General features: G+C 45.1%; 1 protein-coding gene across 1 annotated transcript in view; it reads right to left on the bottom strand.

Moving 5' to 3' along the window:
- LATS2 (large tumor suppressor kinase 2) overlaps nucleotides 1-15,625 on the bottom strand; it is a 62,155-nt gene extending 46,530 nt beyond the window's left edge. The window contains exons 1-2 of the mRNA XM_045567670.1: nucleotides 15,346-15,625; nucleotides 3,437-3,980 (exon numbers count right to left, since the gene is read on the bottom strand). Coding sequence (XP_045423626.1) covers nucleotides 3,437-3,775 — 339 coding nt within the window. The 5' untranslated portion in view covers nucleotides 3,776-3,980; nucleotides 15,346-15,625. The remainder of the gene's footprint in view (nucleotides 1-3,436; nucleotides 3,981-15,345) is intronic.
- Between the last annotated feature and the right edge of the window lie 6,661 nt (nucleotides 15,626-22,286).

Genomic DNA, 22,286 nt, shown 5'->3' with positions numbered 1-22,286 from the left:
GCAAAGGGCCTGGGTCTGGGAATCACTTGTATGATGGGTGGAGAAACTGTCACTCCCTTTTCTGATTAACCAGATCACCCCTGAGTCGTCTGGTGCTGTGACCACTGCTCTCAGGAAGCCGCCTCAGAGCACACGTCCCTGCCATCGGCTGTTGTCCTTATACGTTTCCAAATACATTATTTGGTGTAATAAAATCTGTTTGTTTACATTTCTCCCTCCTCTCATTCCATTAAAGATTTAAGTCACTTAAACCAGGACTTGGAAAATTACTGCTGACACAGAAATTCAGAACCAGGGAAATGTATCTATGCTGAGCCACAGGGTGGACACCGCTCAGCAGATGAGAGGAAGGCTTGACCAAAGTCAGGATGCAGGTCGTCCACAGAGAAAAAGCACATGCTAATTTCTCAAGGGAAGCAGAAACATCTGCTAGTGCTCACACCTGAAAGAAATTTCTCACCTAAGTCTTCCTCTAGGGGACCCAAAGTGGAAAAGTGCTTTGCTGTTCTAAGGGTTGGAGGAGCCGTGGGCCTACCCTGGGAAGCTACTGAGGGACCGTCACACTGAGGGAGGTGGGCCCACAGCACCCCCACCCCGCAGGTGCCACCGTAACCCACTGCAACTCAGCCGGGGAATACAAGTCACACGCTTCCGTGGAACAGAGAAATGTCCTGCACATTGACATCTCTGAAAAATCAAAGTAGTGGTTTTTAAAACTTTTTCAGGAAAAAAGAAGAGGGAAACTCGTCATTTGAAACCATAAAGATTAAAAGGAAAAGGAGAACTAAATTTTATAAGGGAGATAAAGTAAAAGCTAAATCTAAATGATCACACATATGCCAATAACAAGTATCCAATGCTACAAAACATGACACTTGTAACCAAAAAACTTATCTTTCCCATTCCTTAAGTCTATATTTAAAGAACTCCTTCTTAAGAAATATTAGTCTATTGGTCTAGTTTTTTTCCCACAGGAATTTTCGTAAGTCTTCAGTAATTTATGAGCAAAAGATTTACAAACACTATATCTTTTGACATATATTATTATGTCATTACACAGAAAATGCTTATCCTAAAGTCTTTTCCCAGAAATTTCCATTTTAAAATTTTTAATTAAAAATATACTCATACGTGCTAGTTAAGTGGGTGTGTTTAATTTGTGAAAATTCACTAAGCTGTATGCTTAGTGCAATTTTTAATGTAAATTCCACTTTAATAAAAAGTTTAAAAGATAACACCCATTTACGAACACTCAAGTAAATATTTTCAATAAGTCTTAGTACAAATAAAATGGAAAAATGTATGTGTGTATATATGTAATAAATAACATATGAAAGCTTGACTCAACACTTGGTACCTGTAAGAACTTGGGAAAACACGGACATGGCGTTTACTGACATTCTGCTGAATACGGCAGTTAAAGATAGCTCTCAAAATACAGGAGAACAAAACTACTCTGAATTAAAAGGCAAGACAATTGGAGACAAAGGGGGAAAAGCTACAACAATAAGATTTCTCTTTACTATTTATTGTACTGGAATTCTAATCATCTGCTTTATCCAACAGATGCACACAACTGTTCTCTCACATTATTTGGGTTCACATAATGACGTTCGTACCAGAATATTCTGAAAGCAAATGCACCTTTTATCCAGACTAAGAGAAGTCTGAGCTGGAGGGAATGGGTGGAGGCACAGATGTTTTAAGTTACAAAGTAACACTACACACCAAACTGACAGAATTATTTCAGGAGCTTTAAATATGGTAAATGGAACCCATTCTGTTTATGATTAACATAAATTAAATGTTGATGGGAACTTCATTGATGTCTTGATCTTTAACATTACTGTACTTGTGTTTTACTCTGCTGGAAACAGCACCAGCTTTATTATTTCTTGCACTGTAATTATCACTAATGGATTTTACCCTAGTAAGATCCCACCTGTGTTTTGGATTATTTGCTTGACTTTCTCTCACAGCTGAAACACAACTGCAAAGAACACCCAGGCTCTGATTGCCTCTTTTATTTGCAAGTGATTTACAGGAGAAGATTTTGAGCTTTGCTGTTGGCCTGAAAGTCTCTCTGCAGTCTTACTCGCTCTTTCCCCAGGACTGTTCCTTCCCTGGTTGCAAAACCATTGGGTTCTGTTTGTCAAGGGATAGACAGCACTTGGCAGCATATTTAACTTCATACTTTCACAATGAGAAAGGTCGTGCCTCTGCTGTCAGCTTCCACTGCTGAAATATTCTGCACCACATTACTCACGATCCTGGGCTTTACAAAAGCAACTCAACATAACAATGCTTGCTATACACAAATTAATCCCAGTATATCCCAAGGTGTCAAGGAAGCCTCCTACAAAATAGCTGGATTCCTTTCACAAACATACCATCTGAGAAGTGTAAATTCTCTAGTTAAGTTCTGTGGTAATAAACTACAAGAAGAGGATTGAGATTGCTTTTGGAAATAAAAGACGATATTTTAGCCTTTTCCTACGATTGTGATGGCAGTAGTACACAGACACCCTGATGTGTTTTGAGCATGAAATCTTACTAATTTTCCAAGGCAGCAAAAATACTTAGCTTATTTCCATTTCATGCAACTGTGATTTTTAAGATGACAGATGGTAATAAAGCACTGGCTTTCATAAGTCATTTCATTTGCAATTATGTTTTTACTGGTTGCATTTCACTAATTACAGTCTTACCTGGTTGGACACTAGTTCCGTTTTATATCATCCTGTCCCTCAACTTGGATTTTATGCAGGTATGTGAATTGCTAAGGGATCATACATGTATCGCTACATGCTGTACACTGCATATTTATGTATAACTGGTGCCACCTCCATTAATGTGTCCTTTATTCCTTAGCAACTAATAAGTGAGACTGTGTTGTCACCATTTTGATGTTTCTTAAGCTTTTTCTTTTCTATTCTTTGTCATTTCCTGAATAGAGTTATATCTCCTATAATAATATAGACACTACTTTTTAAAATAGGTGAAAACAGAGTCAGAGACTAGCCAATGCATGTTAATCAGCCCTCCTCTTAAGTAAGTAAAAAAAAATGCACAAACCAAAACAAAATAAGGGAAGCCAGGCTCTTCTCCTTGGCAGCTCAGAATAACCCAAAGAACGGGCAAGTGTGAATGAATGCCCCTCTCATCTTCACAAGAACAACAGAAAATAAGTATGGTACAATTCTGGCAAAGCCCAGAAACTTCTGGACCTTGCCTGAAAAGGAAATGCAGCTCAGAAGACCCTTTCAGAGAGAAGGTACAAAACAGTTCGATGATGCATTAAAAGAGCTTTGGGTTTTTAACCAGAAACACTTCCATGAGGTGTAGCCAATTCAAAGCCTTCAAGCAACTGCCAAAGGATTCTGGCTGCCCCAACAGTAGCTGCCACCACCGGCCCCCTGGGGAGGTCTGCACTCACCTGGTCACATCCTGCATTCACCAGCTCCTGTAGCATCTGCCGGTTGACTTCTGCAGCTGCAGAAGTGCCCGATTCGTTAGCAAAAGGCAACAAGGAATATCTGATTTCCCTCAACGCTTTCTGATAAGGTCCAAACTTGGGGGTGGCTCTCATCTGCTGCTGCCTGGCAGCATCCTTGCTCCCCAGGACTTTGGCATCCAGGGAAGTGTCACTGTTTGGTCCCACGGGTAACCCCTGAGCCGAAGACTTGGATGGTTGCTTTAACCCCTCTCGGATCTCTTGCAATCGCTGCCGGCTATTTCCAGAATAAGTCGTGGCAGGAAAAGTCTTTGGCCTCATTGTTAGTCCAGTTTCCTTTTACCATAAATACAATCTTCTTAAAGTGTTTTATTAGTTAAAAAAAAAAAACTGCCAACAGTATCAGTTCATTGTAAACATACTTTCAAAATAATTTCCTTTTGAAAGTTTTCTTTCCTTCAATTTTTGTAATTCCTCTAGAGAACCTAAAATTTTCCAGAGTCTTCATTTTGAAGATCATCACTCTCTGAAAAAGAAAATACATGGAAGAAATAGTCATTTGTGGTTTTCACATAATGTTAATACTACTTTTCAGAAACAGCGATCTTGGAAATATCCCACTTGGAAAGATAAGAAAGAACACATCACTTCTCAGAAATGACAAAAATACTGTTCAACTCTGGTTACAGCACATGACATCTAGGGCTGTCCCTAGGATGTTTCCTGTAATACGTAATCTGCAATAAAGTAAATCTCTATAAATATTCACCTCGGGGCAAGACCAGTAGTATTAACAACTGACAGCTCATTTTAAATACTTCCTTATAATAAAATTTCATTTTGAAATCCACAGCTCGAGTATTTAGGGTTAAATTTTCTACATGAGGTCTTGGATTTCTGGCTTGTTCCTAATAACACATCAACTCCTGGTCCACACTGTTGTTCTTCCTCCTCACGGCTTTACTAACCTCTCTACCCACCTGAGGCTGTGGTCCTTTCATATGTTTGAGAATTTTTCAAAATTTTTCTTTATAAAACCCTCCCAATTTTCCTGAAAGACACCATGAAACTTGTCACATTAAAGTGCCCTATACTGCAATAGAAAGCAGCTTCCACACGATGCATTATGACACTTTGAAGGTTAACTGCTTCCTTGAGCTTTTTATAAGGTGACCACATACTAGCATTTTGACCTAAGTAGCAAAATAAAAATTTCTTTCTTACAGAAATCGATACTGATATGGAAGTGGACTGGCAGAAGCATGAGGGTGATTTCTTCCTCCAAGTGCACGGTGACCACATTAACAGCAAATGACTCTATCAATAAAAGTTATTAGTACAGACCTTCTTACATGGAACTAGATGTCGCAAAGGTACTTTTCAATAGTGAATCATACCTACCCCAGGCTGAATTCACCAACTACTCTGCTGTTCTTGCATTCAGCAATCAAAATCCAGCCCAACCCTTGACGCTGCCCTTAGCAGCCAGCGCAGGTCACTTGTCACAAGGCTGGGTGACCCGGGCCAGTTGCTGGCCCTCCCTCTGCCCCGCACTCTGGTCTGCACAGGAGAGAAGACGTTGGGGGACTGGCACCCTAGCGTGCCCTCTCCCGCCCCTCACCACTCGCCCACCCTGCACAGCCCAGCGGGCACGCTTCCAGAGAAGCACTTGGAGTTCTAATGAACACAGAAACGCTGATCCAAAACGAATATGCTTTAAACAGGGAGGGGCAGAGAGACCTGCACATGCAGCCTCAGTGAGGAACTTTATAACTGTAAAATGGACCCTGTTTTGCAGACATCTATTAACATACATGGGGAAAAGAAGGAAAGGACGGCAAATATTTATCCAGTTCTTACTACTATGTGCCAGGCACTATGCAGTAATCACAACAGTAAACACTGAGAAGTGACACTAAAATGACTACTCCTCGCTTAGATGGGAACAAGGGATCTGAAGGATTTTAACTATCCCCTTTCTCCATGTAACTGCAAAATGACACTTAGAAGGTAAAAACCAGGCTAGGTAAATTTTTCAACATGAAATTCCAATTTCAATACCTTACATCTACTACAGTAAAGTCACTAAAATGACTGTATTAGACTGTGCACAGAGTGAGCTATTTAGTCCAGGGACTGCCAAGATCCCCGGGGTCTCTGTTGGCCACTTACCAGAATCCTAGCGTTCTGCTTAATTGGTATAAAATGGGCATATTGCATCCACACTCATTTTCAGTAACTTCGTGGTCTAAGCATCTGTTTTGAAATACCTAACTTTCTAAAACCATAAGTTCACATTCCAAGAAAAATGAAGAGGTTCTCGAGAAGCTGCCAAGCACGTATGGAGGATCCTATCCTAGGGGTGACACAGAACGCCTGGGAACTGGCAGAAGAGTTTTCTTTTCCAGTAGGAATTCACACAAATCACTGTTTCCAGTCTTTAGTTTTCTTCCCTTTTTTTGAAAACTAAAATAGAGAAGACATAGCCACACTACCTTCACACAAATCATCAACACAAGGGAGGCTGACGACACGCAGGCAGGTGTCCTTACGGGCAAAACGCACTCACCCCCCTACACTCTCCAGCCCCCCCCCCCTCTCTCCACCCTGCAAACATTTGCTACCTCTCGGGCACTGACCCGATGGTGGAAACAAAACCCTACCTGCAGCAACGTTACTGCCAAGCGAGAGGTGGGGGAGCCAGGCAAATAAACAGCTTCAAAGAAAAAGATGCTCAAAAGAGAAGAAAAGCATCTAAAAGATGGGAGAACAAAGAAGAAAGTCAGAAAAAGCTTTGAAGCAGAGACAACTAACCCTGAGCGTGGGGGGAATGGAATTCCAGCCAGAGGGAACAGCATAAGCAAAGGCGCAGAGGAACGTGAAGCCAGCAGACTCCACCTGCCACAGGTAGATCTGGGTGGTGGGAGCTGACACGGAGGGATGAAACCCTCAAGGTGTACAGAGGCTGGATTTGGGGACCTTCAAGGCCACGTTGCGTCTGGACTCAAGGCAGAGGAAGGAGAGCCACTGTTCACAGCTGAGGAGTGACATGGCCAGAACTGTCTTAAGAGAGTTGAGTCGGAAAGCCAAGTGCATGGTGGACTGGAAGGGCCACCTGCAACACTCCAGGCAGATGGCAGGTGCCTGGGTGAGGAGCAACCCCAGGGAGGGTGGGGAAGGGGTTTCAGGAGCTAGTCACACCTTGGCCAGAGGTCTGGGCTTAAAGGCATAGATGAGTAACCCATCAGCATAGGGGACCTCTCCCCAGCCAGTGGCCTCTCTGGTCAACTGTGGAATGGAGCCACTAGTGGGTGGGTGGCTCAAGCCCGTCCCAGGTGACGTTCCTTAGAGGCGCAGCAGTCTGTGCCAAGTCTCCTCTTACCATCAAGGGACACTAGCAGACCACAGAGAGGGGGCAAGCTGCTTTTCACTCCATGCAAGAGAGCAAGAGTCACAAGAGATGGTCCAGGAGGAAGCAAAGAGCCATGAGAAAGTTCTGTGTTAAAGCCAGGACATGGGGACATCCTCTCTGCCAGGCACATCAGCAGAGGGAAGGGAATCAAGGGTAGCTGACGGAGGCACCGGATGATTCTGGGGCTTGAAAGCTCTCCCTGGAATTTACTCTTAAAAAAAGGGAAGCTGCTGGAAGCTGGGAGGAACAGTAAGGCTTGGGGGGAGTGGGAATCTTCTTATTTAAGTTTAACATCTTCACAAATGGTAAGACTGACAAATGTAACACACTCTTGTAAACAGCACATCAAGAAGTGCATCATTACCACAACCCCAGAAGCCCCGAGTCTCCCACAGCCCAACGCCTCAAGGGGAAAATGACTTCTAACACCAAGAATTAGTTTGACCAATTTTTGAACTTTATATCCACGGAATTATGTGGTCTATATTTTGTGTTTGGTTTATTTTGTTCAACAATGCATGTTCACACATGCAGTATACAGCTGCAGCTTGGTCTTCGTTGCTGATTAGTGCTCCTTGTATGGATATACCATAACGCGTGCATCCTCTCTACCCCGCCGGACGCAGCCGATCCTGCTCCGGGCCCAGCGCTGAGGAATCAGGAGAGGTGGTCAGCTCCAAGACCTCGCTTCCACCACTCAGCAAACACTGTCCGGATAGTCACCGGTAGAGCCCCTGGTGAGATTATAAAAAGGCATCCCTTCCTCACGTAAATTTTTTTGTTACTATATTATTGTTCCACATGAACAACTCTTGGCCTGGGAGCGCTCTAGAGCCCTGTGGGCCGCGGCCCTGGCCCACCCACAGACATGTCCTGATGCCACATGTGAGAACCCACCACACACAGCCGGGTCTGAAATGGAGTGGGGGAACTGGACCTCTGAGGGACAGGAGGGGAAGGCACGGTGTTAGCGCAGGTCACGGAGGAGGGTGATCACACGTGCCCTCCAGCATATGTGTACGACACGTACGCTGTGTGGCTTTATGGGGCAGGGGACTCTCTACTGCTACCCAGGTCTTCTATGAGTGGCCCAGAGCCTCCAAGTAGGCTGATCACGCCCTCTGACGTGCAGGGCCCTTGAGCAGTGCACAAGCTGAACACCCACACAGGTGGCCCTGTCACCAGGCCCTGGGGATGCAGAAAGATTGATCGGCCTGACTTTAAGGAGCTCACAGTTAAAGATGGCGGGCAGACAAGAAAATCAATTATTAAAATACAGCATAACATGTGTGACAATGAGAGTTTGCCTAAAGAATTGCAAGGCTCTGAAACAGTGCTGGTGCACGGGCCCACTTGTCTCTATCCTCCAGCTGCTAGTCTAAGAGGCAGAACCCACAGGGACGCTCACTGAGAGGACTGCTGGGAAAGGCGGAGCCCAAGTTCCCAGTTGGAAAAGGGAGTCCACAGTGGCCCCGCTCTGAGCCAGGCGGCCTCACCCATCGCACAACGGGACCACCGGGAGGCAGCGTAGCCCCAGCAGCAGAGGGGGAGGGGAGTGGCCGGCGAGGAGGCACAGTGCTGGGGAGCTCACTGAGGATGGTGTCACCGCTAAGGAAGCTGAGGCTGCAGGTGGGAGGTGTGGGTCCCCCCAGCCCTGGCGCTGAGCTCCACGCGGCCTGGGCTTCCTGCCTAGGCTCGCCACGCACCCCTCTCCTACTCGGTACCTGGGGGGGCTGCCTGCGAGATCCCTCTCCGTCTATAACGTGTGACACGGCGGTCAATCATCGTCATCACTAGTCAAGGACAAGTTAGACGAAAAGCTTTAATCAGGTCAAGAGATAAGACCAGCACAAAATTCAGATGGGCATAGTGGAAAAGATACCAAACTGAACATATAAGTATTTATTTCATGCTCACTCCAAATAACTCTTTCCATGAGTATTGAGAACGATGCTTAGAAAGTTAAGTAGCTCTTTTAACTTTAAAGAGAGAAAAGCAGAGAAGAAAATGCTTGTTTAAGTCATTAGACTTACTGTTCAAAACAAGTGCCTACAACCAGGGCCTTCCACAGAAGGGCCTTTCTGACCTCCCAATCTAAGGGACCTGTGTTCACTCCCAGCCCTTCCATGGCGTGTACCGTCGCTGCGTGCAATGACTGCCTGGCGTGTTCCCTCTCGAACAGCCTTCTGTTTGGTTCCCCATCTACTGCCAGAATACAGGCCCAAGGCCCAGGCAGCACCTGCTGAATACCACATGAAGTCACTGAGCACTGTGAGTCTGTGTCCTCAGCTCTGCACTGGAGACAAAGCCTGCCAATGCCACCCTGGGGACCTATGGAGGTGACGCAGCAGAGCACTGAGCACGTCGCTGCACAGGGAAGGCGCTGCATCCGCAGCAGGCACTTCCTCTGAGGTTTAATGTGCAGGTGCAAGTGAAACACGCCGGAGATAAAAAGTCACAGGACTATGGCATATTATGCAGCCGTGAAAAGGAAGGAAACCCTGTTGTATGACACACATAGATGGACTTTAAGGACATTATGCTAAATGAAATAAGCCATACACAGAAAGACAAATATTGTATAATTCCACTTATGTGAGTGGAATTAATGCCACTGAACTGAACTGCACACTTAGAATGGTTAAAAATGATAAATAGTATGTATGTTTTACATCAGTTTTTAAAAATGGGAAAAAAGTGTCCCAACTATGCATATCTAGCTAATTCATGTTTGAACCACAGTTCTCTTTTCTAAAAACAGCTACACAAATGGAAAGACTAGACGTAGAGACTAGGTACTGACAGTAGGGCCAAGTCCCCACGCAGAGCGAAGCCTAAACCCCAGGGCAGCTACACGTGCCCCCCCAACACCGTGGCTCTCTACCACACAGACACTGAAACACACAACAGAGCCACACTCCGGGAGAGACTTAGGTTAAGCACCCATGTGTCCCACAAACATTCAAATCATAAAATCAACCAGGGTAGGCCAGGCACAGTGGCTCACGCCTATAATCCCAGCACTTTGGGAGGCTGAGGCAAGAGGATTGCTTGAGCCCAGGAGTTTGAGGCTGCAGTGAGCCATGATCACACCACTGTACTCCAGCCTGGGCTACAGAACAAGACCCTGTCTCTTAAAAAAAAAAAAAAAAATCAACCAGAGCAAGAGAGACCAGACATTTCTGTGTTGATGGCTGTATTTGTGCATGAGCTAAGAAATACCCCTTGACCCCTAAACAGAAGCCAGATCAGGAATCCTGGTTTCTTTTTTCTCCCCAACATTTGTTTATGACAAATTTCAAACACAGAAAGTTTGAGAGAGTTATTCAGTGACACTGCTGAACATACCCACTTGGGTTTGTTCCATGTGCAGGGGGAGCGACTTCGTGTTCTATCCTGAGAGTCTTTCATCTCCCTCCACAGTCTCACGGGAAGCCTGGTCCCAGGAATCCCACAGGGGCTTCACCTGCCTTGAATAAGTAAAACAGCACCTATAGGTAAACTGTGTTCTTCCCTGAATAATTTGCAAAGGATGAAACTTTCCTTAAGTTTTATAAAGAAAGGAAGTATTTTCTCAGCTTAAGACCTTGTATTTTCAGCTTTAGTTTTGAAGACAGCTGATTTCATTCATGGCCAAATTATGAACTTTTGAAAGAATTTTTCATGAGAATACTCATCAGTCAAATTAAGGCTGCAGCTACTCTGACACACTATTATAACATTTTAATGACTTGACATATGGGGAATTTTCTTGCATCAAGAATTTTACAACTATGACCCTCATGGATGTGGACTTTAAAAAATGAGGGTAGCAAGCAAAAAAAAATCTAATTCTGGAAATTTATTTGGCATCACCAATTGATTTAAACATACTTTAAAAGAAACTACAAAACACTGGAATTTTAAAACTGTAACAACTCACAAAACACCTCATTCTCAAATCTGGAGCTGAGATGACTACTAAATCCCATGCTTAATACAGGTGGCTTGTGTAAACACTTAACGTGAGAGCAGTATTTTAAGCATTCTTTTAATTTGGTCCTACCAAAAGCCAATTCCAGTCCTCAATCCAATCTTGGAAAATGCTATCAGATGTTTAAGAATTTTTATTCTAATTTCTCCGAGTGCTTCAGAAACCCATGCTGGCTGCCAAACACACATCAAGCACCAACCAAGGAACCAACCAAACCAATGTCTAGAGGGACCACACTAATAACACACGTCGGCATTTTTTAAAACAGTATTTCTTGGACCTAAAATTCCAGTTATTATTTAAATCATACCCCTACTATAATTAACCAGCAAAGCTGAAACTAAATCAGGCAGATGGGCCAGGCCTCCAGCCAGACGCTAAATGTCAGAATCATAAACCACCATGTGGATGCACCACTCCAGCACTGTCCAGGGCAGGAAGCCACAGGCCAAGGGCCACCCCTCATAATGAGGGTCTTTGAGGAAAGCAGCGATTGCATTCCTCTGGGGATCCAGGAAAACACACTCTGCCACAAGCAGCAGCATCAGAAAGCCTCAGCGAGCTCAGCCTTGCCATCTGTGCCGAGCACTGCACTGGACATTATGCCATTTCTCCCAGGTAGAACAGGGTCTCGCTTCTAAATAAGCATACCATCTAGGTAAAAAACACACCACCACATTCTCTATTAGCTTTGTACAGGATGTTGTAATGATATATATTATGCAAGTAAGTATGGCATAAAAAAAATGGAGCTATAGAAGTTTGTGCTCAAGATATCACAATGGAGTGACCAGGTTGTAGATAAATTTATTTAGTTCTTTGCAGCATTCCTAAACAGCAAGCAACTGAACAGGATGGGTCTTACCCTCAATTCCATACCCCAGTAGGGGTTCTCCATCTTTGAGAAGGCCCTGCCTCCTCTGAACTCCCCCCCAAGTTTTGGATATACCCCAGCTAGGGAGTTGGAACACCCATACCATCTGAGAATCACCGCTATGGACTGAGGTAATAAATACTGTGACTGTCCAAGAAGAGTCTCTGCCTATTTCCATGGAGGAGTGCAGTTCTTCAGAGAGGTGTTGAGATTATTTGGAGAAAGTCTCTTAGAGAAAGGAACATTTCACCAAAACTGGAAAGGCTGAAGGGCTGATTTGGTGGGGGAAGTGTGAAGCTATTCTTGGAGTCTGGAACTTCCTGTGAAAAGGCTCAAACCTAGAAGAGAAAGATGGACAAACAATGCTGGAGAGGGCAGGTGCTGTCTGGATACGCTTAATGCAAAACAGGAGAATGACAGGTAGCACAGAGTTAATCAATAATGGGATATGCTGGCCCTTAGCATTCCTGCTCAAGATCACTGCCTGGAGGCAGGGAGGCTCAACAGCCCAGAGGCCCACTCCATTCAAGATCCAATTTACATTCTTAACAAGATCCTGACCTTCCCAGCTGATTAAGGATCTACAGGACCGGTGCTATGCCACACTCTCATAACTAGTGTTAACAGTAAATATAAACCACTGCTACAAAATATGGGATTTTTTTTTCATTTTTCTCCTAGAAAAAAATTCCTAGGTATGCCAAATATTGTCACACAAAATATTTGTAAATTAACTTAAAAAACTACTTGTTACAATTAAGTTGACATGGTATGGACGGTAACCAACAAAGTCTTCACAGAGTGAATGGCAAAAATGCCATCCTAATTTTAGCATCACAACCAATATCTATATTTCCATCATAACCTTGTTTTATTCATACTTTCAAAATAAAACTATAAATCAAATAACATTATTAGCCTCAAAAGTACTGAGCGAAACCAACAGGCCCAGCAGGGCTGCGTTTAAACTCCAGGCCCCTAACAGGGTGCTCTGTGTAATAACGCCCATTACAGAGAGCAGCATCGACCCAGTGTACAGTGGGAATGGTGCCCCTAGACTTGTGTAATTTGGAGGCCCCGTTCTGTCCAGAGGAATTACTCAGGAATAGGCTTGTGAAAGGAGATTCAGAGAATTTTTAGAGCTGGAAGTCAGTCACTTCAGTCAAGCCCTATCCCTTCATTCAGTTGATCAGGATATTTCACTTCTTTTTAGAAATGATTTACACTAAAGACAGAGTAAATGCACTGAATTTATATTCTGTATTTCTTCAAGCCTACTTTTTTTTAAAAAGTAAGAAATACTTTTTAGAAGTTTCAATTTTAACTATGAAATACAATATAAAAGCAGCTTTTCAAAAATACTGTTTTTCTGATTTTTCCAATACAAACCAGAACACCCCTCACCCAAGCTTCCCAAAATCCTTCTGAAAAGTGTTTATGGCCAGTTTATCAGCTTCAATCCCCACCCCACCCTACTCTCTGGTGGGATTTAGGACACTGGGGCGGGCTATTTACAACACAGCATTTAAAATACCGAGGTATCTTATTGTAAAAGCATTCCCCACTCACCAACCCCGTGATTTACTAAGGGAAGAAATGTGTACAGCTCCCATTTACACTTAAACCATTTCAAACTACAAATGCTAGAAGACTCCCTTCTAGTTCTATAATTCTATGATTCTAATAATTCACCTTAATAATTCTGCAAGACAGTCTCTCTGCTCAGATACCATTTTAAAGTGCCTGACATTTTGAAATTTATTAAATGTTCCGCAATTTCAAAGGAATGCCAGTGTGTATTCATTACACAGTGCCTTCTCTACCTGGATGAGACAAAATTTTTTGAGAAGCTGAATAACGTAATGTTTTGTTAATTACAGTTACTTTAAAACGGGCATTCTAAACAGTCTCTGGATTCTTATTTTGGAAGACTTTCCTGTTACCACCTTATTACAACAGTTGATTAAAAAAACTTAAAACATACAAAAACACCTTGCTAAAAATATGGAACAAGATCTATTTTGCACAAATTTCCTAATAATCAGCCACAAGTTACTTTTCCCACGGCCTAAGGAAGGCCCCCTCATCTATTAAGTTAAAATTTTAAGCAGAACACCTGCGTAAGGTCACATTTTGTGACTTTCCATTCAAATTCCAGTATATTTAAGTTTCTTATTAAAATGTGGGCAAACTTTCCTTTAAAAATGTACACATTCGCTGAAGGCTTTGTTAGGAGAGCTGTTCGGCTATTAATTTGAATTTTTTCCCTGCCAAATGTATTCTCTATGGCTTAATAGTAAAAGGTTAAATAATTTTTTAAAGCCTGGACTACTACTACATCAAGAATACTCTCCCTTATATGCTAGAGAAATGTGAAAACATAAAAGCTCTTGTTCAAAATTTTTGTCAACAAAATCTACAAATTAAGTTCTTTCGCGGTGATGCTTGCAAAAGTCTTTCTCACCCAAGGGCTTCACAAGACGCAGCCGGCAGCCCTGGCCACCCCGTGCCGTGTTAGCGGCGCCCCGGTCAGATGTGTTTTACCTCCTTCGGGGTCCCCGCCCCCCGGTCCCCGGTCCCCGCGGCACTGGAGACCGGGGATCCACACACGGAAGTTTTGCTCCAGGCTGACACTCCTGCCCGAGGGAGTGAAGTTCCGGAGTTGGGCTGGAGGGAAAGTGAACCGTGTCAGAACGGCCGTCTCCAGAGTCCGGCAGGGAAACGAACTGCAGGCGAGGCCGCATCAGGGGGAAGGACAAGCCCCACAGAAGTCGGCTGAACTAGGGCGCAGCAAAGGCGCGTCATGCGACGGCCGCCGTTCTCACGGCCACGAAAGCGCCCCGGCAGCTCGGGCCGCGTCCCGCCGAGCCCGCCGGACGACTCGCGGGATGGCGAGGGCGCCGTCCGGGAGCCTCGTGGGCCCTGGACGGGGGAGGGCGGCGCGCCCGTGGGCAGCGGCCGCGGGGCCGGGTGGGGAAGCGGCGCGGCCTCCCGGGGTTGACCGGCCCGTGGGTGGGGGATGGCTGTGGAACCGGTTGGCTCGTGGGACGACGGGGCGGCCTGTGGGGGCGGACCGGACGGGCTCCGTAGGACTGATTGGCCCGGGGGACGATGGCGCGGCCTGGGGAGGGTGGCCCCGGCTCTGAGGGACAGCGGGGCGGCCCGACGCGGGGTCCCGGGGCTGTCAGGGGCGCCCGGCCGGGCATTCGGTTAAAAGTTGAGCCCCGCGGGCAAGTGCAGGCGCAGGCGCCCCGCGCGTCCCGGACGCCGCCCCAGCCCCGCCGGGATCGCCGCCGCCGCCGCCGCCGCCCAACAAAGCGGCACGGCCCCGCCGTCCGCCCAACTTCCCGGCTCCGGAGCCCGCGGCACTCCGCGCCGCACGACGCGCCGCCAGGCGGGGGCGGCTCCCGGCCGGCCGGGCGGGGGCCGTGGGGGTAGGGCGCTGGGCTCCCGTCCAGACAAACTTCCTCGGCCGCCCGCTCCCCGCCCCTCGGCCGGGTCGCCCCGCCGCGCCGAGCGCCCTTCCCGAGCCTCGGCCCGCGGCGACCCGAGGTGGGCACCCGGAGCCCCGGGGCTCGGCCGGCCCGCGGAAACTTTCGCTCGCCCGCCGCCCCCGGCTCCGGCCCCCTCACCTCCTGGGGCGCGGTCTACTCCCTCGGGGGCGTCCCGGACCTCGGCTCCGGGGCCTCGCGCGCCGGGAGACCGGGCGCCGGTGGCTGGAGCTGCTGCTGGCCCCGCAGGGACGGGGGAGCCCCGGGCGGCGGCGGCGGCGCGGGCGGCGACTGCTCCATCTTCCCGGGGCGCTCACGCCGCGGTTCCAACGCGCAGACCCAAGTGGGACATTCGCTACATTGTTGGCATTCCACGGGCGTCACGTGACCCCGCCTCCCGCGTCACTCTCGGCCGCATACCAGCCCGGGCGGGGCGCCCGCGGCCCTCGCTCCTCGTCCGCCGCCCCGCCCGGCCCGGCCCGCTTCCTGCCTCCCGGCCGCGGCCGCCACCTGCCCGCGGGACCCCCGCCGCGGCCTCGCAGACCTGTTCGCCCTCTTCACCCGCCCCCAACTCCAGCATTTGCCCCCGCGACCGTACTTGCGTTAGAAGTTGGTAACTGTCGTTAAAGCCACTGTTTCTTAAGCGTCTCCTACCAGTCTTGGCGAAGAAAGTTAACAGGCCTGAAGGAGCCACCAAGTTACCAACTAGGTGCCAGCCACTAAAGTAAGGGCAGGAGAGGACAGACTGCTGTTGGGACTGTGGAATCAAGTAATAAAGAACGGTGTCTAATGTACACCCAAATTTAATCAGATATAATTTAATCAGCCCCCTTGTGTATTGTTTGAGAAGTGTTCTATGATGCGCAGAATAGCAGCGTACACCAAGTGTTACTGTGGTTCTCGCACTTCAGCAGCTCTGCTGCTGTACCATTTGAGGGCTATGGATTTGGTACAAGGACATAAGCAGGGATTATGCAAAGATTTGGGGTAGAAATAATAGACTGAAAGCCAAATCCATAATCTACTTCTGGCTCTCCCAACATGGTGCTTCCTACCACCTGCAGTCTGTGGCAGGTGTTGGTGAGGGCTAATATGATTTTAAAAGTCAACCCCATTTCCTCTAATTAATAAACTCTTGTGAAAGTTTTACATTTTAAACTTGAGAACAATAGTAAGGAAGGTCATTACCTCTGCTGTTTTAACAACCTTAGCAGCCTTCAGTCCCTGATTCGCCTTGACGCCTCCCTCCCTCTCAATCTCTTAAAGCCTTAGCTCTTCCGGGGAATCTGCTTAGACCTCCTTCCTAATTTGTCTTCTCTGAGCTCTGATAATTAACCATCATCGAACATCTTAGAAGTCAATTTAATTTTTCAGTATCATCCTGTATGCTAGCTACCCAGACATTTTGCACAGTATTCTCCTCCTAATATTGTCAGTGAGCCGCACTTGCATTCACCTGCGCACCTTTTCACTCTTAAACTGACTGTACTTTTTCCATCCCACCCCCAAGCCACGTGACTGGCTGCCAATCTTTGTGTATGCTTAAAGGTCCTGCCCTTGCTCTGTCTTCAAAGATGTAAACGTAATTGGAAAAAAAAAAAAACTTTTGTGGAATGAAAACTCTTTTAAAAGGGATTTATGGACTTTAAAATTTGTGTGTAAAATACCTAGCAGAAATTTTGCAATTACAATGACCATTATAGCATTGTTTGCAATAGTGAAAAATTAAGAAAAACCCAAATACCCAACAGTAGAGGAGCAGGAAAGTAAAAGGTGGATATTGAAATGATGAAATATGCACAGTAGCTAAGTGAATAGACTAGCTCTGTACCGTGTGAAAAGATAAATGATTGCAGATAGAATTCAAAACCAATGTGGAGTGAAAAAAAGCAAGTTACAGAACTATATATATGCTATGATACCATATTTATAAACAAAATCCCACAGAACCTATATTAATCACATGCTTTATATAAATATAGACAAAGACTTCAAGAGCACACACCAAACTCATGACAGCTGTTGCCTGTGTAGAAGAAAGGAGAAAAATTGAGGAGAAAAAAAATGAGGACTTCAACTTTATTTATATAAGTATATATAGATATATCTTGCTTGCTTTCTCTTATCCAAAAAACTGGTAATCTCAGCACTTTGTGAGACCCATGCAGGAGGATCACTTGAGGCCAGGAGTCCAAGACCAGCCTGGGCAACATAGCGAGACTCCCTCTCTACAAAACATTCAAATAATTAGCCAGGCATGGTGGCACACACCTATAGTCCCAGCTGCTGGAGAGGCTGAGGCAGGAGGATTGCTTGGGCCCAGGAGTTCCAGGTTGCAGGTGTGATCCTGCCACTTCTTTACAGCCTGGGCAACAGAGCAAGACCCTGTCTTATAAAAAAATAAATGAAAATTAAAAACTGAAGCAAAACTGTCAAAAATCTTAAAAGTTTTTGATTCTGGGTGGTTGGGTTCAATAATGTATGCTATATTATTCTTTGTGTATTTTTTTAAAGACATCTTTGAAATTTTTTCAAATATATATATGTTTCTATTCTCAGACATAAATTGGAAACAAGTAGGTTTCCAAGATAGGGGCTTGGTTGAGGAAACTGTGATATACTCATATGGGGGAGTGTTATAATTAATGATTTTGTGGGCCAGGCACGGTGGCTCACACCTGTAATCCTAGCACTCCGGGAGGCTGAGGCAGGAGGATGGCTTGAGCCCAGGAGTCTGAGGATGCTGTGAGCTAGGCTGACGCCAGGGCACTCTAGCCTACACAACAGAGCGAGACTCTGTCTCAACAACAAAAAATTAAAAATATAAAAAATAAAAAATGATCTTGTGGCTGTGTGTTTATTGACATGGACTCATTCGTTCCTTCTGGGGTGGTGGTGGTGGTGGTTGTGTGTGTGTATTCGTAAGCGTCTGCCATGAGCTGTGTGCTGAACAAGACACGGGGAATAAAACGGTGAGCAAAACAAGCTTTGTCCGCGGTGGAGCTTACAGCCTGGTGGGTGTGTTCAAGAAAAACAACAGGACAAAATAGAATCAGTAATTTTATGAAGCAATGTAAGTTTATTGTATATATATAATAAACTATACATTTTTTTTTTAACTTTCAAAGTCCAGAAGATTATACAGCCAAATGTTGAAATGGTAGTCTCTGGGTGTAGGGTAGTGATTCCAGGTGATTTTTGTTTTATAATTCCTGATACTTCTACCATAAGAGAGTTAACAACAACAAAATTTTTTTGATTTATCACCTACATAAGTACATCTACGTAAGTATCCAGCTGAGAAAGGGAGAACAGGAGACACAAAAGGCCAGCTGAGCGGACAGCCTACAATAGTGGCAAAATTGCAGTATATAAATGTGTACGTGTCCTTACCCTATACCAGGTGTTGCTCTAAATTTGTGTGTCATTTAATCCTCAAAACAACCATGTTTTTAACCCCATTTTATAGAAGAGGATCCTGAAATGCCGACAGCCCAAGTAACGTGCCCAAGATCAAAGAGCTAAGATTCAAACCTTTGTAGCTCTAACTCTAGAACTTGGAAGCACTGAATTATGAGGCCCTCTCCAGGTAATCTCAAAAAGTTCTGATTACAGTGTACTTATAAATAAGGAAACTGAAACCAAATTAACTCCCCATAGACTTTATCTGAGGGAAGAGGAATGGACTTTGGGAAGGAAGAGGGGAGCTCAAAGACCAGTGTCCCCAGCCTCAGCCAGAGCAGAGACAGATCACAGGCCTGGCAGACACGGGGACTCCATTTGCCAGTGAGGCCCTGCAGTCCGGGCCAGGATGGTCGGGGTTCTCCCAGAGGCCTCTGTAGAACGTCCCCTGAGACTACCCCACCCCCCACCTTGGCTCTGAGTGCAAGAACCCGATTATTGGCTCAGCCTCTTCATACCTTAGTGCCTGGAGCATAGGCTCTGGTCTTTCGACATACTTCTTGGCTTTTGGAAAGAAAAAGCCTCCTTGTTTATAATCAGTGTGGAGGAGACTTAGCAAATCTGCCTAACTGCAGAAGAATGTTCTCTATGGGCAGTAGCAGAAAAGTAGAGTAGGGTCAGATCATGAAAGGCCTAGAAAATCAGGAAGAAGGTATGGCACTCTGATTTGTTTCATTTGTTTTGGAGCTGTTTTATACCCGGATGCAGTATTTTGTCTCTTTAACTAGATGGTAAATTCCTCAGGAACAAGGACCATATTCTCCCCCCAAAACTGTATATAAAGAACCTCTTAACTGCTAAATTGAATTTATTGACTGCACTTTTATTTTATTTATTTATTTTTGAGACAGAGTCCCGTTCTGTTGCCCAGGCTAGAGTGCCGTGGCATCAGCCTAGCTCACAGCAACATCAAATTCCTGGGCTCAAGCGATCCTCCTGCCTCAGCCTCCCGAGTAGCTGAGACTACAGGCGCATGCCACCACACTCTGCTAATTTTTCTATTTTTAGTAGAGACGGGGGTCTCACTCTTGCTCAGGCTGGTCTTGAACTCCTGAGCTCAAGTGATCCTCGCACCTGGGCCTCCCAGAGTGCTAGGATTACAGGCGTGAGCCACCAAGCTCAGCTGACTGTACTTTTAGAAACTGCTTTAATATGTCAAATGTCAAAGTTTAGAATACCACCTGTTTCTCTAGGTTAGCTAATGAGATCTGGTGCTCCATTTTCCTTTGGAGACTGGTTCTGCAAACTTGTAGAACTTCCAGAGAAAAATTAACGATATCATCTCTTCTAGTTGTACTCTGTTTCAATGATGAACCTGAACTCTTTTTTTTTACTTATAATAAAGTATACATAATATGAAATTTGCCATTTTAACCATTTTTAACTATACAGTTTAGTGGCATTAAGTACATTCACAATGTTGTGCAACCAATGCCACAATCCATTTCCAGAACAACTTCTTCACCCCAGTCTGGAACTCTGCACCCATTAAACAATAACTCCTATTCCCCCTGCCTACTCTTGTCTATTTTTTGAGTGATTTTTGTTATGAAATAATAAAAAATATACATATTAGTATGTGCTCCCAGTTCCTGAGACAGATCTCCTAATATGTTTGCGGATAGGGGCCCTAGGAAAATCTTTTATTCTAATATTTGGTCTTTGACCCCAGTTCCTTACACACAGCTCCTAAATCCCTTGGAATTTCCTGGGTGATAGGAGCATCTTTGTCCTAATGAGGTGACTCTTGGTGGACTCCTGGGGCTGATCAGCGGAAATACTCAGCCACAATACTTTCAGCCCCATCCTCCAGGAGGGGAAGAGGAGCTGAAAACTGATAGTGATGAAGCCCGTAAACATCCTGATCTACGGTGCTCTGGGAGCTTCCTGGTTGATGAAGGCATCTGCGTGCTGGGAGGGTGGTGCACTCTCGACGGGGACAGAAACCCCTGTACTCAGGACTCTTCCACACCTATGTACCTCTTCACCTGGCTGTTGTTCCTCTGTATCCCTTATAATATTTGTTGTTAATATAATAAACCAACAAATATAATTGCTTCCTTGAGTTTTGTGAGCCATCTTAGCAAACTAATGGAACCTGAGGAGAAGTAGTGAGAGCCCTGATTTATAGCCAGTTGGTCATAAGTGTAGGTGTCAACTTACTACTTGGGATTCACATGCAAGTGGGGGAAGTCTTTTTTTTTTTTTTTTTTGAGACAGAGTCTTGCTCTGTCGCCCCAGGTAGAATGCTGGTAGAGGTAGCTCACTGCAACCTCAAACTCCTGGGCTCAAGCAATCTTCTTGCCTCAGCTCCTGAGTAGCAGGGACTACAGGCTTGAGCCATGTCACCTGGCTTATTTTTCTATTTTTAGTAGAGATGTGGTCTCAGTCTTGCTCAGGCTGGTCTTGAACTCCTGAGTCCAAGTTATCCTCCTGCCTCGCCTCCCAGAGTGCTGGGATTATAGGCGTGAGCCACCGCGCCCGGTCAGTGGGGGCAGTCTTATAGGACTAAATCCTCAATCTGTGGGGTCTGCACTAACTTCACGTAGACAGTGTCAGAATGGAGTTGAATTATTATAGGACACCTAACTGGTGTCACATAGAGAACTACTTGATGTATGGGGGGGGGACCCACATTTTGGTGACCTGAAGTGTGTTCAGTGTCGAGTGTGTATGTAGAAGGAAAAACTTTTTTTCCCTTCACTTGGTTTTTTGCTTTGGAGGTGTTTTGTCTCTGTTAGGTAATCAGCTACTTTTTTCCTCTGCTATCAAGATTCCAGCCGTTACTGATATATTATACCTTATTAATCTTCAGCTTTTAATCTGCTGTTAGCTAAGAAACTGCTTAGCTTATCAAAATCATATGTAAAGGAAAAGCTAATAGCACTACTTATCCCTAAAACCTTTTTCTATGCAGAGAACCAGGACTTTGTGACACTATTTCAACTATCAGAAGACCTCCGTTCCTGGACGTTTCCCACAGAGTTTATATCGTTAGAAGTCAGACTTATGGAAGGGTGGAGTATTATTATTTTTAAGAGAGTTATAAATAAATAGTAGATGAATAATCAGAACTGTTTTATATCTTGTATTTTTAAAAAGCCTTTATTTAACAGATTCCACCATTAGTTTTCTTTTTAAATTTGAATTGAATTTCATTTTAAAAATTGTGGTAAAATGCACATAAAATTTACCATCTAAACCATTTTTAAGCATATGAATTTTTATTTTTTACAATAATGAAAACAATTGGGATACCAGATCGGGAAATCCCCAGTATTAAATTTCAATTCTTACATGTATTTTCCAATATTAAAATCATGAAAGAGCCCTGTTTCCCTCTCCCTCCTCCTCCCTCCCGACCCTCCCCCAACAAAAAGAAACCATGAGAGAGTAAACTTTTCTCTGATTTTTTTACTATTAGCAATTTGGAAAACAGAATCTCCTGGAAAAATTAGCAACAGCCTCTAATGCATAGTTAGGGGGAGACCTAGGGTCCCAGCAACCTTCCAGGGTGGCCACCTGCCAGTCCCCGCAGACCTGGCTTTCCAGCCACCCCCAGGGACACCAAGCATAGCCTCATTCTCTGAATAGCCACTCTACTTCTCAGATGAGTAATG

This window comes from Lemur catta, chromosome 13, assembly GCF_020740605.2.
Source record: "Lemur catta isolate mLemCat1 chromosome 13, mLemCat1.pri, whole genome shotgun sequence".
Taxonomy (NCBI): domain Eukaryota; kingdom Metazoa; phylum Chordata; class Mammalia; order Primates; family Lemuridae; genus Lemur; species Lemur catta.
This window is presented reverse-complemented; position numbering and strand designations above follow the sequence as displayed.